The sequence below is a fragment of the Condylostylus longicornis genome, unplaced genomic scaffold (assembly GCF_029603195.1).
Source record: "Condylostylus longicornis isolate FDR11 unplaced genomic scaffold, ASM2960319v2 ptg000060l, whole genome shotgun sequence".
Lineage (NCBI taxonomy): Eukaryota > Metazoa > Arthropoda > Insecta > Diptera > Dolichopodidae > Condylostylus > Condylostylus longicornis.
In genome coordinates, this window is record NW_026578028.1 from 8,362 (window position 1) to 28,310 (window position 19,949).

General features: G+C 43.8%; 3 protein-coding genes across 3 annotated transcripts; all 3 read left to right on the forward strand.

Annotated features, from left to right (window-relative positions):
• On the forward strand, positions 1-1,513 carry LOC129612151 (uncharacterized). Its single transcript, XM_055525657.1, has 8 exons — positions 1-153; positions 198-298; positions 341-510; positions 557-606; positions 708-953; positions 1,001-1,105; positions 1,174-1,362; positions 1,418-1,513. Exons 1-8 carry the CDS (start codon positions 1-3, stop codon positions 1,511-1,513), a joined length of 1,110 nt encoding a protein of 369 aa, XP_055381632.1.
• Positions 1,514-7,668: 6,155 nt separating this feature from the next.
• LOC129612153 (SH3KBP1-binding protein 1-like) lies at positions 7,669-9,243 on the forward strand. Its single transcript, XM_055525658.1, has 3 exons — positions 7,669-7,791; positions 8,456-8,897; positions 9,005-9,243. Exons 1-3 carry the CDS (start codon positions 7,669-7,671, stop codon positions 9,241-9,243), a joined length of 804 nt encoding a protein of 267 aa, XP_055381633.1.
• A 5,306-nt stretch (positions 9,244-14,549) lies between these two features.
• On the forward strand, positions 14,550-19,185 carry LOC129612154 (uncharacterized). Its single transcript, XM_055525659.1, has 16 exons — positions 14,550-14,628; positions 14,969-15,428; positions 15,473-15,584; positions 15,648-15,906; positions 15,997-16,233; positions 16,283-16,464; positions 16,559-16,714; positions 16,922-17,089; positions 17,167-17,332; positions 17,385-17,606; positions 17,735-17,893; positions 17,944-18,156; positions 18,272-18,391; positions 18,442-18,731; positions 18,851-18,897; positions 18,957-19,185. Exons 1-16 carry the CDS (start codon positions 14,550-14,552, stop codon positions 19,183-19,185), a joined length of 3,099 nt encoding a protein of 1,032 aa, XP_055381634.1.
• Positions 19,186-19,949: the final 764 nt, after the last annotated feature.

The window sequence follows — 19,949 nt, forward strand, 5'->3', positions numbered from 1 at the left end:
ATGTCGGACACGGACGAAATAAAGAACGTCAAGGATCCAGAGAAAGAATCTTCGGATTTGTCCCCAGCGAAGTCGAAGAAGCAGAAACATAGAAAAGATAAGCCATGGGACACCCCCGACATTGACAAATGGAAAATAGATAAATTCTCTCCAGTAAGACTTGTTTTGATCTCGCCGCTTGTTACCGTTTCCTCCAGGACGACAACCCCTCTGGTCTTCTAGAAGAAAGTTCTTTTGCGACTTTGTTCCCACAATATCGTGAAAAATACCTCAGAGATGTTTGGCCAGATGTCAAAAGGTATCTTAGCGTTTTTTCGTCCCATCTTCATTCAATCTGCAGGGCGTTATCCCAATTTCATATCAAAGCAGAATTAGATTTAGTTGAGGGTTCGATGACAGTTCGAACCACTAAGAAGACGTGGGATCCTTTTTCGATCATCAAGGCTCGAGATTTAATCAAATTGCTCTCGCGATCAGTTCCATTGCCACAAGCCGTCAAAATCCTACAAGGTACCATTTCTACACTTCGAGCCCCTTTTATGTCTTTCATCTTCAGACGATACGTATTGCGATATTATAAAGATTGGTGGTTTTGTTCGCAATAAGGTACAATATCTGATTGGATGGTTTTTAGTCGATCTTGCCTTAATTCCTGTTGTTCATGGATTCTCGTTGAAGGGCACGTCACCTCTTGTTTGTTTTTGAAGGATCGGTTTGTCCGTAGACGCCAACGCCTCGCTGGTCCAAATGGTTCAACGTTAAAGGCCATCGAGCTCTTAACAAATTGCTATGTTCTCATTCAAGGACAGACAGTGTGTTGCATGGGATCAGTGAAAGGGCTGAAAGCCGTCAGAACTATCGTCGAAGATTGTATGAAGAATGTGCATCCAGTTTACCACATCAAGGAGTTGATGATTAAGAAAGAATTAGAAAAAGATGAAATCCTGAAAGACGTAAGAAATTGTTTGCCATGAGCCTTCATGTCCACTTTTTTCGATAGGAGAACTGGGACAGATTCTTGCCACACTTCAAAAAGCGAAACACCCAAAGGAAGAAGCGCAAAATAGAGAAAAAGAAAGGCAAACAACTCTTTCCCCCTGATCCGGTACATTTTGATTTCGTCATTCTTGTCCGCTTGTACTCTTGTCATTCTTGTCCGCTCTTGTTCCGTAGACGCCAAGGAAGGAGGATCTCCTTATGGAATCTGGAGAGTACTTTATTACGGAAGAGGAACGAAAGCGAAAACAGCAAGAAGAGAAAAGGAAAGCGATGCAGCAGAAAGCTGCAGAGAAAAAGAGGAAGAGAGAAGCAGAGTATGAGGAGCCTCAGACTGTTGGCAAAAAACGGAAATTTGCTCAAGAAGTAAGAAAATCTTCGTCTTCATCTTTGCTTTTCAATTTGTCATACTTTATCGCAGGAAACTATCGAAGCTTTGGCAGAAAGAGTCAAACAGCGCGCTCCTCAAGCGCGAGGAGCAAAGAAGGAAGCTGCTGCAACTCGCTTCCTTTTTTAGTTCGTTGCTTTTGTTGTAAATTTTTGGCTCTAATTCGGTTTTGTTCCGCACGATGCATATAAGGGGCTTTGCTTGCCCAACTATTGTGTCCTCAATCGAGTTCCAGAGAACATGCCGCAGTGTTGAGGTACTGATGCTCTGGGACGACCAGTCTGACATCTCAACGGGTGAGACAGCCAGCTGTTTCCACAAGAGTCTGTGGATCACCAAATAATTTGAATGCACCATGGAGTGGTTAAGCATAACCCGTGTAAACAAGAGACTTTGCGATGAAATTTTTCTTCTCAATATTTTCGTTTTCTCGATACCAAGAATCCAAAATTTTGATATCTGACACTTTGCAATCCATAACCATGAACACGTTTCAACCATTTCTGAGCTTTTCTGCCTAACAAAATCCTCTCTCTATGCACCTGAATCCCTGTCACTTGGGGTTGAGAAACTAGATCAACTTCCAGAGTTTCACCAAAGTCCTCTTCCGGGTAATCTGGATCATACAAACCTGCAAGAGGTCGGACTTCTAAGTCTTCTAGCTTGCCTGATCGGCTTCTTTTCTGCGATGATGACTTTCCCAACGATGACAAATTGTGTTCTGTGCCTCTGATTGACTTCAAAATCTCATCGACCACTTGTAGAAGCTTTTGGCACAAGCAATAGATCCTGCTCATGCTGGCCACCAGAACGGCGCAAACATGAACAAAGAACTGTCTCGCTAAGATCTGACTCAGATACACAGATGCTGATTGGGCGGCAAGCTTGCATGCTTGAACAATTGTCTTCACATGCTGCAGAACGGGTGCGACTAGATGCGCGTTGGAAGGATTCGTGAGTGCGAATTCCGAATCAGTCACTAATGAGTTGGAGTCAATGACGATCACCGCGGCCAGACACTTCGTCGCCCATTTCACCTTCAGAAAATAACTCTTTCCACGGTGTGCATTCTCCCACTGCAAAAACGTAAGGAGTATCGCTCAACCAATTGAACTCACTTTATATATCAGCCTTGTAAGAAATGGACATTCCAGCCTGAGGAGCTCAAAAGCATTCGAAATCGACTCACGCCATGAAGGAGGACCTGGGTTCATCTGTTTTCATCTGCTTTCTTTTTCTAGTCTGAAGAGATGCAACCCTCTTCATTCCCGCAATTTCGGTGTCGTGTGGACGGGCTTGATGCGGATCGTTTGAATGAAGAACTTCTCTATCTTCTGGAATCTCAAGTGACATCGTGCTGGTCGTGTCTGGTTCCTAGTTTTATACCAAAGCCAGAATTGGGACTTCTTCTTCGCTTTCTTGTTTTCTCAGCCTCTACTCTTCAAAATCAACCAACCCCATCAGATCTTATGTTCAACCTGAAGCTTGCAACGAATTCAATTCCTTCATCAACTCCCGACGAATCCATTTCAGATGTCCCAACCTCACTCTCTTCTCTGCTTCTAAAACGGTCTCAACAAGATCTGTCACATCGCCAAAAATGGATCTATCTCTTTTTAGTGATCATCGGTCCTTGGTTTGTCACCCGGCTAAGAACGCTTGCCGACACCACCTTCCGAGATTACCACGCAAGACAACAACAGCTTGAAATGCGAACCAAGTTGCTTCCTCCAACCCACTCCGTTGAGAATCGGAAATCTTTCCTAGCACATCTCCATGGACCTCTTGACTGCCTCTCCACAGCGTATGATATCGGAGCCTTATTGAATCTGTTGGTTTTTCTTGTTCAAGGAAAGTACCGTTCTGTTGAAGAAAGACTGATGGGATTGAAAGTCACTTGCGTTACAGAGGCCGCGAAACGTAATCTCGATTTCACGTATTTGAGGCATCACATGTATTGGCACACAGTGACAGAGTTTCTATTAGCAGTTGTCCCAAACATTGATCTAGACTCAATTATCGGAATATCAAGACGCCTTTTCAGATGGAGTTCATCGCGCTCTAAAATTGCGTGGAATCATTTGAATGGATTTGTAGAGAATCCCCAGCAATCATCCCTCATATTATCTTTTATTGTTCGTTCAATTTCATGTGTTAAAGCTTTCTCAGCCGTGAGGGATCCCACATCCCTCGATTTACGAGAATCTTCTCATGAAGACGACGATTCGGAAATTCTCTGGAAGAGAAGACAAACAATCTTACTAGACGTTCTTGCCGGAGAAGAGGAAAAGAATCAGCAGCAAGATTTGGACCAGCAGGACAAAGGGGAAAGGCTCCGAGAGTGGAACGACAGTCCCTCCACTGTTGGGTGTAGTATGTGTGGGATAGCGCCTATCACCTCGCCATGGATAGGAAATTGTTATTGCATCGGACCATTTTGTTATTTATGCGTCGCGCTAAAACAACTTCTTAATCACGGATCTCTCGCTTTTATTTGTCCATGTTGTGGTGGTTTTATCACAGAAGTTCGCACCATCGACGCTTATCACGATCTTCCTGATTCAGCCACCCAATAAGTGATGTCAACATGAAGGAACATACAGACCAAAAAGGTTCAGCTGGCACTCAGATACAGGACTATTACGTTCAATAGGGATGATTGATGAGTCTACATCTATTTGAGCCATCCTGATGATTTTATGAAATATCTCCCTCTTCAGTTCTTCAACAATCACTTTAGGCTAGATGTCCTCCTCCCTTGCTTTTCGGATTTCTGACGATACTGATACGCCTCAAGTGGCTCTTCATTTTTTGGCCCCCAGCGGGTTTCTTTCCTCCGAGCGTCTTCCCACCCCCGGCGGTCCTACTCCCCTAGTACAGCGATGGGCTCCCCCACCAAGAACGGAAGATTTTGAACTTCCGGAGGGTGTTTTAGATGACTGTTCGGACTTCTATGGAGAAATACGTCGTCGGCGTCATTTTTATACTCCTGTTCGGAATGATCCCTTTTTCCACAAGCTTTGGAAGTCGAGTTCAGTCATCAACAGGTAGGAATTCCCTTTCGTAATGATTGTATTCTCCTGTTTTGTCAGTTTGCGTCACACTGAGACACTAACGAGTCATAGTGGTTGTGTGAATACGATTCAATGGAATCCTGAAGGAACTCTTTTAATTTCATCTGGTGATGATGGCAGACTTGTTATTACAGATTACGGGGACTTCTCAAAGCAAACTGTTATTCCGACGGGCCACACTGGTGAGATTTATTGCGTTCTGTTCATTCAATTACGTCTACTTATTTAGAGAACGTCTTCTGTGCGAAGGTTGTTCCTGCAAAGCCAGAGGTACGTTTCTATCTTTTGTCTTTTCAACGAAGACGTCCTGGTGCAATAATTATGTCCATTTCACGTTTTCTTCCAGTGGGTCGTAACGTGCAGTGGGGACCATCAGGTTCGACTATTCGATCTCAATACCCGCCAACTCTTGCTAACATATGAAGGCCATACGGCAAGTATCTTCCTAGATGTCTTTCTGTTGATTTTGCAACCAAGTGTGTTCACTCGCGGTTCTATCAGGACCGGGTCAAAAAATTCGTCATCCCTCCATCTTCTTCCTCAAGCTCCCTCTCTGTCTACTCCTGTTCCGACGACGGTTCCGTCAAGCTTATCGATCTACGCGCAAAGGTGAAAGCTGCTGCAAGACCGCGTGTTAGCACTGACCTCCCGCGTAGTCCCTCGCGTCGAGCGTTCCGTCGTCTTAGTCCCCTGTTCGACGATGTTCCGTTCTCGCCCCGTCGACAACGCACAACAGAGAGCCAGTTTTCTTCTATGGCATTTGGTTTTCAAAGGGACAGCACTTCCGACACTGTCGCAGTCTTCAAGCAAGGTGAGTAGTCCGGTTTCCTTGATCCTTCTGTTCCTTCACACATTCATTTTCGTTCCGTTCTTTCAGGAGGACGGCGCTTCACGTCGTCTGAGAATCCGGCCAATGCGATCTCGTCAATTGCGCTCTCTACGGAGCGCCCGGAACTGATCGTTATTGGCGGCGATTTACCGGCGATCTGGCTTCTAGATCGTCGTCTGCTTTCAAGACCGGCATCTGGAACACGATTGTCAACGCAAAGTGAACCCGTCGCTCAATTCAAACCTAAACGTACGGATTTGTATCACCATAAAATTTGGTCAAACCTCTCTGTTCAGACCGGCCGAAGTGTCGCACGATTACCGGAGTGGACATCTCACGCGATGGACGAAGGGTCGTAGGTTCTTGGTCCGGGGAACGCATTTATCAATTTGACGTCGAGAAAGTAAGCGTCTCCCAACTCTATGTCCGAATCGACGTGTCTGTCAGTCGACAACCGCTCAATTATCGCGAAACTTGAGGCTGAAGTTGAACAGGTTTCTCCAGCCTGCGGGGTATTCGTCCTCCAGCGATTCCTCCGTCGCTACAACAAGTTCAAACCTTCCTCCTCAACTCCCACTTCTAAATCAAGGAGCGCAGGGTGAGACGCATGCGATGTCGCTCTCGATTGCTTATCCTTCTCTCATCTCATCAATCTCTTGGTTGTTCTTTGTAGGATCCTCCCCGATGCGTCCCCCTAAGCGTCGTCGAATGGAAGATGAGGAGAGTGAGAGTCTCGGACATGATGAGACTACCCCACATGATGGGAGCATCCTACAGAACCATGACGGCAGTGTCCCTCAGAATCAGCAGGCCGCGTCCGTCACGTCAGCCGTTCGTCGCCTCAGAGCGTCACGCGTCGGTCGAATTCGCATTTTTTCCTCCCATCCAAGTACAACATCGTCGCCGAGTAGCGTTCTCGTCATTTCTACCCTACCAAGACGACCGATAGCCGGAACGAGCAACGCGAGAGCGAATTCGAACCCTAGGGACGAGACGGCAGCAGAGTCAAGCTCCGCTCAGTTAAGAGAAACACAGCACAAGCTAGAGGAGCAATTGAACGCACTTAGAACGGAGCAGCGGTTGTTAAGAGGTGGAAGGGAACTCCTAGAAGAAAGCCGCCGCCTGTTAGAAGGGACTTCAGAGACCCCGAGCGAGAGCAGCCAAAAAGTAACTGAAGAAGAACAATCCAATGAGGCTGAAAGTGCAAATCGAGGAAATTCTGCAAATGTAGAAAACGCGAAGACTGCTTCATCTCGACATGCAAGCAGTACAATGGCAGTGAATCATGATGATGGTCCACGTCATGAGAGGCATACGTATGCCGAAAGAGCCCGTAGAGCTCTATCTCGTGATGATATTGCTCCGTCACGCGATGGTCATGCGTTATCTTCATCATCGTCATCAAGTGATTCCAACGATACTGAAGAATATAATCAACAAGTCGTTTCCGAATCGGATTCAGATCCATTAATTTTTTCTACAAACTTTGCTGGAAATAGAAGGCGAAGAAGACGGTTTGGGACAGCAACGAGACGTAATATTTCACGTGAAGTAGGGCCAGACTCACAACGCGAACAGCGTATTGAAGACCTCCCTCAACTTGATCCGATGACTCCGACTCCCGCTATGCCGCAGAGTCCAATGATTCGTATCCTTCGACGACGACGATTACGAAGGATCTCTCAAGTAGACGATGAGGCGTCGAGCGATCAAACAAGCGTGGATTCTCGATTAAGATCAAGCTCTTCGGATTCTGATGATGAAGAAGTAAATTTTTGTCTCTTGTTTGTGTTTGCGTCTATTCCTCGATTTTAGCGGGTTCCTGGTCGTCCGCGCACACGTCGCTCCTCTGAAGATTCGGGATCGATTTTTAGTCAAGTGGGTTTGATCGATAGTATTCTGTATTATTTTCATTTTTCTTTGATTTTCCTCATTGATTCTTTTTTATTTCAGATGTATATAGGTATGTTTATTTGTCTACTGTCGATTGAACTCTATCATCTCAGGGCATTGCAATCGCCGCACCGTCAAAGAGGTTCAATACCTTGTAAGCGTCAATCTTACAACCGCCTAATTCAATTCCTTTTTTTGGCCTCAGGGTCCTTCTTCCGATTGGGTTGCTTCAGGTTCGGATGATGGAAGGTTCTTCATTTGGAACCAGGAGACTTCAAATTTAGCATTCGTTGGTATGTTACTGCGTTTTGTATCGATTCTCTTCTGATGTATCCATTTTATGTACATGTATCCATTCTCATGTATCTATTTTATGTACATGTATCCATTCTCATGTATCTATTTTATGTACATGTATCCATTGTATCTATTTTATGTACATGTATCCATTCTCATGTATCTATTTTATGTACATATGTATCTATTCTATGTATCCATCCCGTTCTGTTGATTCTTCAGGACATGACGCAGATAGCGAAGTTGTCAATTGTGTCATTGATCATCCCAAGGATTTGATGATAGCGACAAGCGGAATAGATTCTGACGTAAAGGTAAGTATTATCGCATCAGTGTGTCCCAATAATATCACGATTGTGAAGAGTGTCTCACGATCATCTGCACTTGTAATCGCCCTTGTCATCAACATGTATTTCTCATCTTGTCATCAACATGTATTTCTCATCTTGTCATCAACATGTATTTCTCATCTTGTCATCAACATGTATTTCTCATCTTGTCATCAACATGTATTTCTCATCTTGTCATCAACATGTATTTCTCATCTTGTCATCAACATGTATTTCTCATCTTGTCATCAACATGTATTTCTCATCTTGTCATCAACATGCATTCTCATCTTGTCAACATTGTCATCTTGTCATCTCTACATGTTTTCTTAATCTTTCGATAGATTTGGCGTCCAGGCGCGTTGGTTTCCGCGGGCGACCGAAACTCTGAAAAGATTCGAAAAATCATTCGTGATAATGAACATCGACGATCATCGTCAGGAATTCGATCTTTTGCATTTTCGCATGCAATGATGTTCTTTCAATTCTTAGAGGCTGTCCACAACCGGCGACGAGATCAAGAAGGCGATCCCCCAGACGACCAGCCTGATGGCTAATCCCTTTCTTGTTCTTGTTTTTTGTTTCTTCTGAAAACTTCACTCAATTTCCCACTTTGCAAAGTTCTTCGTGGGATTTCTTTTTTTTCCAGTCACAAAAAACTAATGAGCCACCTGTTGTAACAGCAAGATTGATGGATGGTCTGCAAGAAGACGACTTAATCCGTCTCAACGTGGGCGGAACTGTCTTTACGACAACGAGAACAACAATCACCAAATTTGGGAATCATTATTTTACTTATCTATTGGATTCAAGATGGCGTCAAACAACTCCCATATTTATTGACCGCAATCCCAAAGTATTTGAATATATTTTGGATTTTCTGAGAAAAGGGAAACTCAACTTTCCCATCAATCTCAATAAATTACAAGATATTTTAGATGAAGCCAAGTATTTTAATTTGGATCCTCTTATCAAAATTGTCAGCGACGAAATCGATCGTTGTAGGGAGAGAAAATTAGGCAAAGAACTTTTGCTTCTCCATTCTGCAAGCTCTCCGAGTCCCAAACACAACTCTATATTGCAACATTCACGTAAAGTGTCTCTAATTCTTTCTTCATATTATCCATCTAACTATCCATCCATCTAACCATCCATCCAATTCATCGTATCTCATGATGATGTTTTCATTCTTTTATAGAGAGCCGCAGCGTGTTAAAGTCGTTTCCCCTTCCAACTGACTCTCCAATGACATCCCGCAGTCAACCCCCAATGACAGCACGCAGTCAACCCCCCCTTCCCACTCCTCCAGATTCTGATGAGCTCGATCGCTCACTAAGTCGTAGATCTCTTTTAAATGATAATCCTACTCCACCAGGCACGCCGCGCGAACATTTCGACCTTGGTGCTCCAGAATTCGTCCTGGATGCTGAATTCTAGATATCCCAAGATTGGTTGATTCAAAATACTTTGATGATTCTAGCTGTCCCAAAAAATAATTTGATGATTCTAGATGTCCCAAGGATCAACGCCACATGCGAGATTGTGGAACACCTACTTGTTTACTTTGTTCATTTTTTGATTTGTCCATAATTGGCTGTATTTTTTGGTTAGGACAGGTTCACCAGCGGGACATTCAAGTAAAAGACTTCTAGCTAGGATCTAAAATGAACTTCTTGTAACAACTCCGACACACACAACGGGTGGGTCGATTCTTGTAACAGATGAGGTGTTCGATATGTCGAGAGGCGAAATGTGCCTGATAAGAGACCTTGATGAATGAGGCTCAAGGAGCTCAAGATGGCGCTGCCTGGGGATGATTCGTCATATCGAGTCGATCATCAATTGGAACTCGTTCACTCGCGGAGCCAGGGATTCGCCGCAAGAACCGCGACATTTTTTTCGCCGTAGTCGATCAACAGCTCTTCCCCACTGAACAAACAAAATAGACATTGTGTCAATAGTGATTTGAAAGGATAGAACAATGGTCACTGTTGGGGAGCATTACGCATATCCCGATACATGCGCTCATATCATCACTATCAACCAATCTAGAGTCTCTCACCTGTTGATAAGACGTTTAGCGATAAATACTAGACGCGGCTCAGTTTTAGAAGAATGAAGTTGGACATCTGGGTCTCTCACAGCCATAGCGATACAGTTTGGTCGTTTGCAGGAATGATTAATCAAGCGTGCCCAACCATAATGGATTTTTTCATCGGTAGCATCCTTGCAACAAATACTTCCGGTATACGGATTGGGAAAGTAGAACATGTAGGATCCTTTTTGTTGTTCTTCGTACATTTTTTCACGACCACGAGCAATGCCAATTTTATCGTAATATTCACCGGTATACTCTGATGAACCGAGAAAATCAGAATTATTCCAATATCAAGACAAATCTTACCACAAATGAAGTCGTATTTGCAGAAGTTGCGCGCAGCATAGACAGCCCGTCCCTTCTCGTTCATCTTGACTTCAACCGGGGCAGTATAGCCATAATAACAACAATGACCATAGATAATTTGTCGATGCACCAGTGATACTGATGCCAATGATACTTTTGGGAATCCATCATCGTCCAAATAAGTCTCAGTGATACGACCCGGATTGTTCGTTCCGCCAGTAATCCGACGTTCACGGCGAACGCGTCGCGCTCCAATGGGGACATGGACGCCATTCGAGACTGATGACGTTTCGTCCGGACTGAATCCATTGTGCGCTTCAGTGGAATCACTGTCATGCGAAAGACTTCGTTCGAAATCATCCTCGAAGGTCAGTAAGGAATACGCCAACGGATCTCGGCGAGGTTTCGAGTCGAACTGGAAAACTCGAGCAGCTGCTTGTTCTCGGACGCACTCGAAAACATACAATCGTTTACTAATCGCTTCTTCCAATTGTTTGCTAATAGCATCTTCTTCCTTGGGATCCCTAACATGTTAACATGCAAAGAGTCATAAAACTGCATGGATGGCAACGACTTACGATGCATCAACTGAAGCAGAAGAAGAAGTTTCCGAAGATGAAAAATCAGATCCACGACGCGCATCAACGGATTTCCTTCCTTTCGATTCGTCATGTTTCTTGAATTGACTTGAATCGTTAGACGGCCGAAAAACAGTTTGTCTTCTAAGACGACGCGATCGTACAGGTGCTTGAATGCCACCTTCTGTATTCGCTTGGAGACGAATTAAAATTTCCAGTGGATCTGATTCAAAGCGAAGAACAAGATTCCAAAAGATATTTGGTGCGTAATGCGCTAGATGTGTGAAATCGAGAGCAGTGCTGAAAACAAGAGGGAGAGATGAAACCATGTAATAACATATTCATAGATGTATTCACTTCAAAAGATGGAATATCAACGAGAGACAGATCAATGCGTAGATGCCTTGATAGACTCACGATTTTGTCACTTTCTTAATTGTATGAAGAAGAGTATCCAAACGGTAATACTGGAATTCCTCCTCTTCAAGATATTGCTCTCGGCATATATTTGAAGCAGGAAACAGTACTCGAATACAATCACCCTCCTTTAGAGGAAATCCCCACAGATCTGAAAATCAAGACAAAACAATTCCAGATCATATTTATAACGAATGAAGAGTGTCCTTCTCATCCTCATTTCTACTCCTTGTGTCTTGAGTGGACTTACTGAACTCATCGCTTGCAGGATCTTCAGGCTTGATGAGACCATGAATCACTTCAGAAATGATGAACGAAGATTTTGAACCTGTTGCATTTCCAATCATTTGCATTAATTTAGCATTTGCATTGAAATCAAGGAAACAATCTTCGAATACGACTGGCCTCGATCGCGTCATTCGACAGAAGGGAGATGGAACTGGACTACGTCGCCGTTTCAGCAACTCGGACGGTGAGGGAACAGATGTAGCATCCGATTCCAACAGTTGATCAGTAAACGGAGTGGGATTGATTGAAAGACTTGGCGTGAGAGAAGAAGGATCCTTGGTTTGATCAAGGGATACACTATCGCTAGCAGTATGATCTTTGTCGTCCGTGTCTTGCATCGGGCGATGAATGCGAGGAGTATCTTGTTCATTTGAGTCTTGCTCCATTTGGAGTGTTGCTGTTGCCGGTAGTTTAGGGGGCTCTTGATTGTGTGCCATCAATTTTGCTAACTCGTCGAAGATGTTGAAGGATTTCAATGTCCCCCAATTCGGCATCTGATGGAAAGAAGAATGCGCAGCGCATTGTCAATGCACGGGCTCGCATTGATTCGTAGGCTTCGTTGTATCGCCCGTGTTGAGGTTCGATCCCTCTCTGAATGAAGTCGTGCAAAGCCCGAACATCTCGTGCTAAAGCGCTTGGCAAATGCAGTTCTTCATCAAAACCACTGACGTCGATTGAGTCTTCTACAAACTTCCACCATTTTGATTTCCATGATTTCTCAATCTTCTCCAATCGAGCGACGGATGAAGCGTCAAGCGTCAGAGGAAAACTCGATGACATTTCAAAAGCTATTTCTTTTTCATCATTCTCCGAATTTTCCGCCATTCCTACAACTCCATTTTTTAAACTATTTTCTAAACCATTTTTCAATCCGTTTTCATCATCGGATTGTTTCAGTGACATCCCATAACTTTCGGTATCAGTCGTTGCACGGCTTGAAATAGAAGATCCTGGCCTGCAAACAATTTCCTTCTCTGGCTTATCTGACACGCTTCCTTCAAAATTTTGCTGTTCTTCATTTTTTTTCTCACTGCTGAACACGGTGTACCTCCCCCGACAGATTCTTGCTTTCTTCCAGATATAACAGTTTGCTTCAAGGTCAAGTTTCTCAGGAATCTCTATGTGCACATGCGGTGACACATAGATCTCTTGTTTAGCCTTCGGTCTTCCTTCGAGCTTTCCTTCAGAATCACTCGCCGAATCTGAAGACTCTTCAACGAATTCTTCCTTCATTCTGGCAATTCTGGCCGAGCGTCTTCTCACTTTCTTTTTCCCGATTTTTGATCGCTTCTCAACTTTCTTTTTCACTTTTTTACTGTTGGATCTTGAAGCGCGTTCATTCCTATCGGTTGAATAATCGTCATCTTCCTCTTTCTCTTTTATCAATGCACTATGATCGCCGTTCGGAACCGTCGCTACTTCTTCTGTTCTCAGCGCTTTATCTTCTTCGTTTATCACCGCTTCATTTTCTCCCGTTGTTGGTGCGTCGTCTTCTCCCGTTGGAAGTGCCTCCTGTTCTCCTGCTCTTAATACTTCATCTTTACTTATTATCGGTGCCTCATCTTCCCCCATTGTTGGTGCCTCATCTTCTCCTGCTTTTGATACTCCATCTTCTCTTATTGTCGGTGCTGCTCCCGTTGTTAGTGCTTCATCTCCTTCTGTGATCAACGCTTCATTTTCTCTCATTGTCAGTGCATCATCTGTTACTGTTTCTTCTGTGCTCATCACTCTATCTCCACTTGCTCTTGGCTCTTCTTCTTCTCCTGTTTTCATGACTTCATCTGGTTCCAATGCCACCGCAGATGTAGCAAGTGGGCTAAAAGCGCAGTTGTCGTCATCCAGACAGTGAGGCGACCTTCTTCGGTTTCGGATGATGATTTGTTGTGATTCCTCGCTTGAAGAAAATCCACTGTTGTCTTCCTTCATACTATTTTCAAAACAATGGGATTCTAGCAACAGAAGAAATGGACGACAGTGACCGCATCATATTCGAAACTATGACGTACCAGCTTCTTTTTTTACTAAGTCTGAGTTTGGAAGAGGCAATGGCTCATGGTTGCTTTCAGCCAAACTTGGAGACTTCCTTATGACGGCGTGACTATACATCTCTACCCGCGGTTTTTTGCGTCGAGGACTAGCGGGTCGCCACACTGTAGGGGAGCCATCCAGTGCTACGATATACTCCCTTGAAAGACTATTGGTTGGCGTCGACTCATCAATCACTTGCATTGTCAGTCGGATACGCCGATTACGGAACCGTCCGAGTTCACGCCGGAAGTGATCAACAGCTTCATCGACAGAATTGATACGGGGACGCTTTGAGGGGGGATGAACACTCCCCCTGCTACAATCACGGTAGGGAAGGACTTCGGAAGCGCGCCGCTTTTGACGTTGAAGCGGAGTGGAACCTTCTGCTTCCCGCTGACGCGTGGGATCCTCATCCGCGTCTCCCATCTCGAGAGACACCTAAATCGAAAATAGGGGAACTGAATTGATCGACTCCGAAGGGGAAGAGAAATGAAAAATCATCATAAAATTATTACATGTATTGTGGTTCTAATAGAAAAGGTGGACTGTGATTCAGTTGTTCTAGAGTTTGTTCATTGGATTATCTCTACGTTTAATGCCTGCGTGAAACAAATGGGAAATACATACAAACAAATAGAGGCTTCCGTAAGAGCATCAACTAAAGGATGTAAATCTCATCAACTTACAGTATTGTTGTTTCAAAACGATGAGCGGTGCATCAATCTTGTAAAATTGGACATTAAGGAGTTCTTAAGTTGTTCGTTGATATATAGTGTTAATTTCGAGCTCACCTGGTCCAGTCCTACTACAGGATAACGAATACGTGGGAAGGATTTTTTGAGCCCCGAAGGAATACGTCAGGTATTGATTGTTGTTGATATCTTATACGATTGAGAGAAGACTATCCGTTTTTATTCGCATTTCGTAGTCCTGCTTGTCCCAGTCCCTCCCCGCTACCCCCAGTTCAAGATTCTATCTATTAACTTGTGGATCGCGTTGTTAAGGCATCTCTTTTATAACACTTCAAAATGTTGAACGCACAGTCTATACGTGAAGCAATCACAACGGTGTTATCCGATGTCAATAAAGAGGATGGGAAGACTGGTGGTAAGTGATTCCTCCGTCTGCTTTGAACACACCGTCATTGGTTAATAAGCAATGATTTGTAACTCTGGCCTCTATACAAATATCCTCTACTGTTCTTCCTGTTCCAGGGTGGGTCAATCCCTATGATGGGGAAAAAGCGTCCATTCTATTGGAAACTCGTATTTTGAATGAAACTCCTCTTAATCCAACGAAGTGTTTTGATTGCTTGACCAGAGTTCTTAATTTGATCATCACTAAGGTAGATTGACTTCAATCCAGTCCATACGGTGTTCCGTCATCCTCTACTGACATAAACTTTGACCCTTACATTCATCTCTCTTTTTATTACATTTATCGTCAGGGTCAAACTTTGACGCCCCAGGAAGAGAGCGATTTGTTTTTCGGTGTGACAAAACTGTTCCAATCGACGAACGATCGTCTCCGTCGGATGGTCTATCTTGCTATCAAGGCTCTCAATATAAGCGAGGGAGAGGCCTTCATTGTGACCTCCTCCTTGACGAAAGTGAGCCCGAGCGAACTTCTTGCACTTATTATGCAGTCCATCCACCCACACCTCCAGTTTCTACAGTGCATGCATTCAGTAGTCCATTGTCGCTCCGTTTTCAGGACATGAACTCTGGAAGTGATACTCATCGAGCAAACGCCATCCGTACATTGAGCAAAATCGTTGACGCATCGATGGCAACACAAATCGAGCGTTATCTTAAGACGGCTATCGTTGATAAATCTCCCTTCGTTGCGTCGTCGGCTTTGGTTTGCGGAATGAGTTTGTTGAAGACGTGTCCAGATCTTGTCAAACGGTAAAAATCGTCTCTGTATGGCTGTGTCCCACTTTTTGTTTCAGCTGGGTGAATGAAGTTACTGAGAGCGTTCGCTCCAAAAATACAACCGTTCAGTTTCACGCACTGGCTTTGCTTTATGAATTGAAAAAATCGGATCGACTAGCGCTCCATAAAGTCAGTAGCTCTTCCAAGCTGTTATGTCTTAGCGCTATAAGCATCATATTCGTTGTTCCCTAGGTTGTTGGGACTCTCACCGCCACTCCACTGAAGAGCCCTCTTGCGGAATGTCTTCTCATTCGTTATGCAACGCGCATTTTACGGGCAGAGAAAGATCCAGCACTCGAAAGAAGCCTCATCGACTATTTGGGATCGCGTTTGCATCATCGATCTGAAATGACGGTCTTGGAAGCTGCTCGAGCGTTGTGTGATTTGGCGTGTGATGATCCTCGTGGAGGAATGGAAATTTGCGGAACAGATTTAACTCCCACACTCACTGGTAGGACATCAAATAATGGAAGGGAGCTTAGAACAATGAGACGCATTTCTCAATGCAATTCTTAATCATTCTCCTCTTTTTCTCTGTTAGCACTGCAGATCATGCTTTCTAATCAGCGTTCGGCAGTTCGCTTTGCCGCAGTGAGAACATTGAATAAATTGTCACGAGCCAGACCGCTAGCTGTTGCACGGTGCAACTCGGAGATTGAAGCACTGCTTTCTGATGGAAATCGTAGCATAGCGACGTTGGCCTTAACGACATTGTTCAAGACAGGCCATGAATCCGGAATAGAGCGTTTGATCAAGCAGATCTCCCTCTTAATGTCTGGTAAGGTGTTGCAGATATCTTGGCAGCTTGTCGTTTTTGTTTGTAATAGAAATCGCTGATAGCTTCAAAATTGAGGTCATTGAAGCGGTTCGGCAATTGGCATCAACGTATCCTTCCAAGCATCGAACTATGATGAGTTTTCTTGCGACTCAGTTGCGAGAGGAAGGAACCTACGAGGTTAAGAGAGATCTGGTCGAAGCCCTTGCCGCTTTGCTCGAAGAAAATCCTCAGGTATATTTATTTAGACAACAGATTTTGAGATTTTGTTGAGTTCCTGTTTGATGTGTCACGCGTTTGTAAACGCTTTGTTTGTTTCATTTTTAAGGCGCAAGAAGCTGGATTGTTTCATTTATGTGAATTTATCGAAGATTGTGAATATCCAACGCTCTGTATCCGCATTTTGGGACTTCTTGGAGAGTTGACGCCCACAACGTCCCAACCATCTAAATTTATTCGATTTATTTATAACCGATTGATTTTGGTAAGTTTTGTTTAACTTTGGTTTAAGTTTAACTTAACTTTGGCGTGGTCCATTAAATGGTGACATGGAGTGTATCACTGTGGTTCGGTGCTACCAACTTCATCGTTACTGTAGAGGACAGGATTGTGCGATAGTCACTACGTTTTCTTGTTTTTGCCTTCTTCAAGTTTTCTTTATTCTTCTCAAACTTGATTGTTTTGTCATCAGGAAAATGCTGCTGTTCGAGCAGGTGCTGTTGACGCGTTAAGTCGCGTCGGTTTGCGATGTCCTGAGCTTTCGAAGAACATAGCGGTGTTGCTTGAAAGTTGCCTTGTTGATAATGATGATGAACTTCGTGATCGCTCTCGGCTTTATTGCAAGGCATTAAATTTACATGTAAGCGTTTCACAGATATTCAATGACATCTCGTTACGAGTCTTATTCTCATTGTATCTGCATCTTTCCGTTCGCAGGATTCTGACGGTGAATCAACTTGTGCTTCTTCGACTGTTTCTCTTGAAGAACTTCTCACTCCTGATCTTCCTGTTTCCATTGACGCAACACTCGACTACACAAAACAATGGTTAGAATCATCTGGATCTATCGGACCTCTTGATCTCTCAAATCTTCCATCTGAGGGTGAGAAATTCTACTGGCGATAGAATTGGTCACTTGTAACTCTTCATTTTAGAGGAATATAAGAATATCAGTGCAATGGTTGCTGCTGCAACAGCCGCTGCGTCTCCCACTCAAGCTGTAAGTTACATGCTTTGCTGCTGCGTCTTGATGCCTCCTTCTCAGGCCGCTTCTCCAACGACTCAAGCTGCTAGGGCGTCATTCGAACTGGCAGGGGATGGAATTGTCTCTGAGCTTTCTCGTGTTTGCTCCTCACTCTGCCCTGATGAAGTCTTGGGTACGATTTTTGTCATTGAAGTGTCTCCGATTCTTTCCTCCTTGGAATCCCGTCGGATCCCATTCTTGTTTCTGTTTCCTCATAAATCTCTCTTTTCTCTGTTTCATAACCGATCTTTCTTTTTTCAGGCGAATTGGATCATTCTTGTAAGCAAGTGCCTCTCACAGAGAAAGAAGCAGAATACGCTGTAGTGGTAAGATTTAGTCCAGACAATAAAAGTCCCATCTTAAATCAAATTCTCCAACGAGAGAACGAAAGCAGTCTTTTCATTTTACCGTGTCGTTCCAGTGTGTCAAGCATATTTTTCAATCAAATCACATTATATTGGAATTCCAAGTTACAAACACGATGCCAGATCAGGTGAGTTATCGGAATCCTCACAATAGTTTAGCCTTTTTCGTCACTCAGAAATTGCAAAATGTTGAGATTGTCCCAACGAATTGCGATCCATCCCAGTGGACCATTCTCGCTGCTTCACGCATAAACGAATTGATGTTCGACGCTCCAGGATCTTGCTTCAGTATTTTGAAGAAGGTTCAAACCGATTCAGGTGTGCTTCATATAAGCGTCGTCTTTCGTTATTATCCATCTGTTATCTTATTATCTATTTGTTATCTGATTTTCTGTTTGTACTCTTATTATCTATCTCTTGTTTGTCATTTTAGAAGGCTTCAGTACTTCCGTAGGAAGTTTTGCTGTGAGCCTCAATTACGTCGTCAAAGAAGATGGTGACGATTTTGGATACAACGATTCTTACGCCTTAGAACCTATTTCCATCTCAATCGGTAAATGACATCGATGTCCCAAATCCATTCCGACTCCTGCTCTTTCTTAGCTGATTATGTCGTTCCTCGCGGTCTCCGTTCCGGCCAGTTCAAATCTCAATGGAATCTGCTCGCTGGATTTGAAGCACTTGGAAAATTGAGTTTGAATTATCGTTCGATGGAAACAGCAATTTCAGAAATCATTGATCTTCTCAATCTCGCGCCATGCGAGGGAACAGAAGTCGTTCCAGCAACGTCAACTTCTCATGATCTTTTACTCGCTGGGATCCTCGTCGGAGGACTTTTAATCCTATCGCGATGCATGGTAGTGATGAGCCCGAAGCATGGATGCCTATTGAAGGTACTGTTCATACATTGGCGTATACTCGTGAGATTACAATTTTTCGTTCAGATTATTACGCGTTCGAAGGACCAAGCATTTGCTGAACGTTTATTGACAGTTTTCGATTGATTTTATAGAGTTTGAATTTATCTTTTTCGTTACATTCACGTAAAGAGCTCGCGATGTACTGAAAGTTATACTGAGCGTTTTGAAAAAGTTGTGATGTACCGAAAAACCTGGTAGATATTCAACTTCTGAAAAACATGGTGAATATTCAATTTCGCTCTTGCTGAAAAATCTTTGGATATTCAATTTCGCTCTTGCTGAAAAATCTTTGGATATTCAATTTCGCTCTGAAGAAGAACTGATTAAGAAAAGATTATGCAAAGAAGAGGCGAACGCCTTGAGCAGAACAGACGGTCGCGAAGATTGTGTTGATGTCTTTCATCATCTGGGCTGCCTGGATCTCTGAAAGCTCGCGTGGTTTCGTTGTTGCTTGAGATTCACTGAGGCAGCTCAAGTCCAAGTAGCGCCGTGTTATAGCATCAGCAAGAAGGCGACCTCGATCAGCCACAAGATGGCCTGTAATACACACACAGCAAGTGAGGGGCAACACATCACAGACAAACGTGAAGAGAGCTGCCTACCGTAATACGCCGGTGTCGGATAGCTGACACTTCGTTGACAACGCTGGTAGAGATGACAGCTATCATAGAGTGCATAAGCCCAAAAGTACGGCTGAACGTTCAACTTCAATCCAATTTGATCTTTCAGTATGAAGTATCGGCACGGATTGGACGTCCCCTTGATTCCTAAATTAAAACAATAAAAAAGAATCATGTTGATGAGTGTGGTTGACCTGCATGAGACACCATGTAGAAGTTCGGATAATTTCCCATCGGCGAAATCAAGTCATCGAAAACAACGAGACCAGGAGGAACATTCATTCGAGCATCGCGTTGATCTTCAACAAAGAAGCGAGTACGAATTCGTTTACTCGAAATAATGACAGTGATATCAGGCGTGAACTGCGATTGCTGATAAAATGCAGCACTGATAGCTTGCACTTCATGTGACAACACTTTGTCAAATTGTCCTTCCGAGACACCCATCGCGAATATACAAAAGATTCCTGGGCCACTAACACAAAAAAAGCATCAGATTTTGGTCAGAGAACTCCTCTCACTTTTTCTCGCTGTTTTAGCAATTCGCGGGTGATGCCCCCCATATCGGCGA

Excerpts from the sequence above, each read along its gene's own strand:
- LOC129612151 (XM_055525657.1), top strand. The coding sequence starts at position 1 with ATGTCGGACACGGACGAAATAAAGAACGTCAAGGATCCAGAGAAAGAA. Across the intron at positions 511-556 it reads AGCCGTCAAAATCCTACAAG|ACGATACGTATTGCGATATT; the intron begins GTACCATTTCTA and ends TTTCATCTTCAG. Across the intron at positions 1,106-1,173 it reads AACTCTTTCCCCCTGATCCG|ACGCCAAGGAAGGAGGATCT; the intron begins GTACATTTTGAT and ends CTTGTTCCGTAG.
- LOC129612153 (XM_055525658.1), top strand. The coding sequence starts at position 7,669 with ATGTATCCATCCCGTTCTGTTGATTCTTCAGGACATGACGCAGATAGC. Across the intron at positions 7,792-8,455 it reads GAATAGATTCTGACGTAAAG|TCACAAAAAACTAATGAGCC; the intron begins GTAAGTATTATC and ends TTTTTTTTCCAG. Across the intron at positions 8,898-9,004 it reads CTCTATATTGCAACATTCAC|AGAGCCGCAGCGTGTTAAAG; the intron begins GTAAAGTGTCTC and ends ATTCTTTTATAG.
- LOC129612154 (XM_055525659.1), top strand. The coding sequence starts at position 14,550 with ATGTTGAACGCACAGTCTATACGTGAAGCAATCACAACGGTGTTATCC. Across the intron at positions 17,894-17,943 it reads CATTTTACCGTGTCGTTCCA|TTACAAACACGATGCCAGAT; the intron begins GTGTGTCAAGCA and ends TGGAATTCCAAG. Across the intron at positions 18,392-18,441 it reads ACCTATTTCCATCTCAATCG|CTGATTATGTCGTTCCTCGC; the intron begins GTAAATGACATC and ends GCTCTTTCTTAG.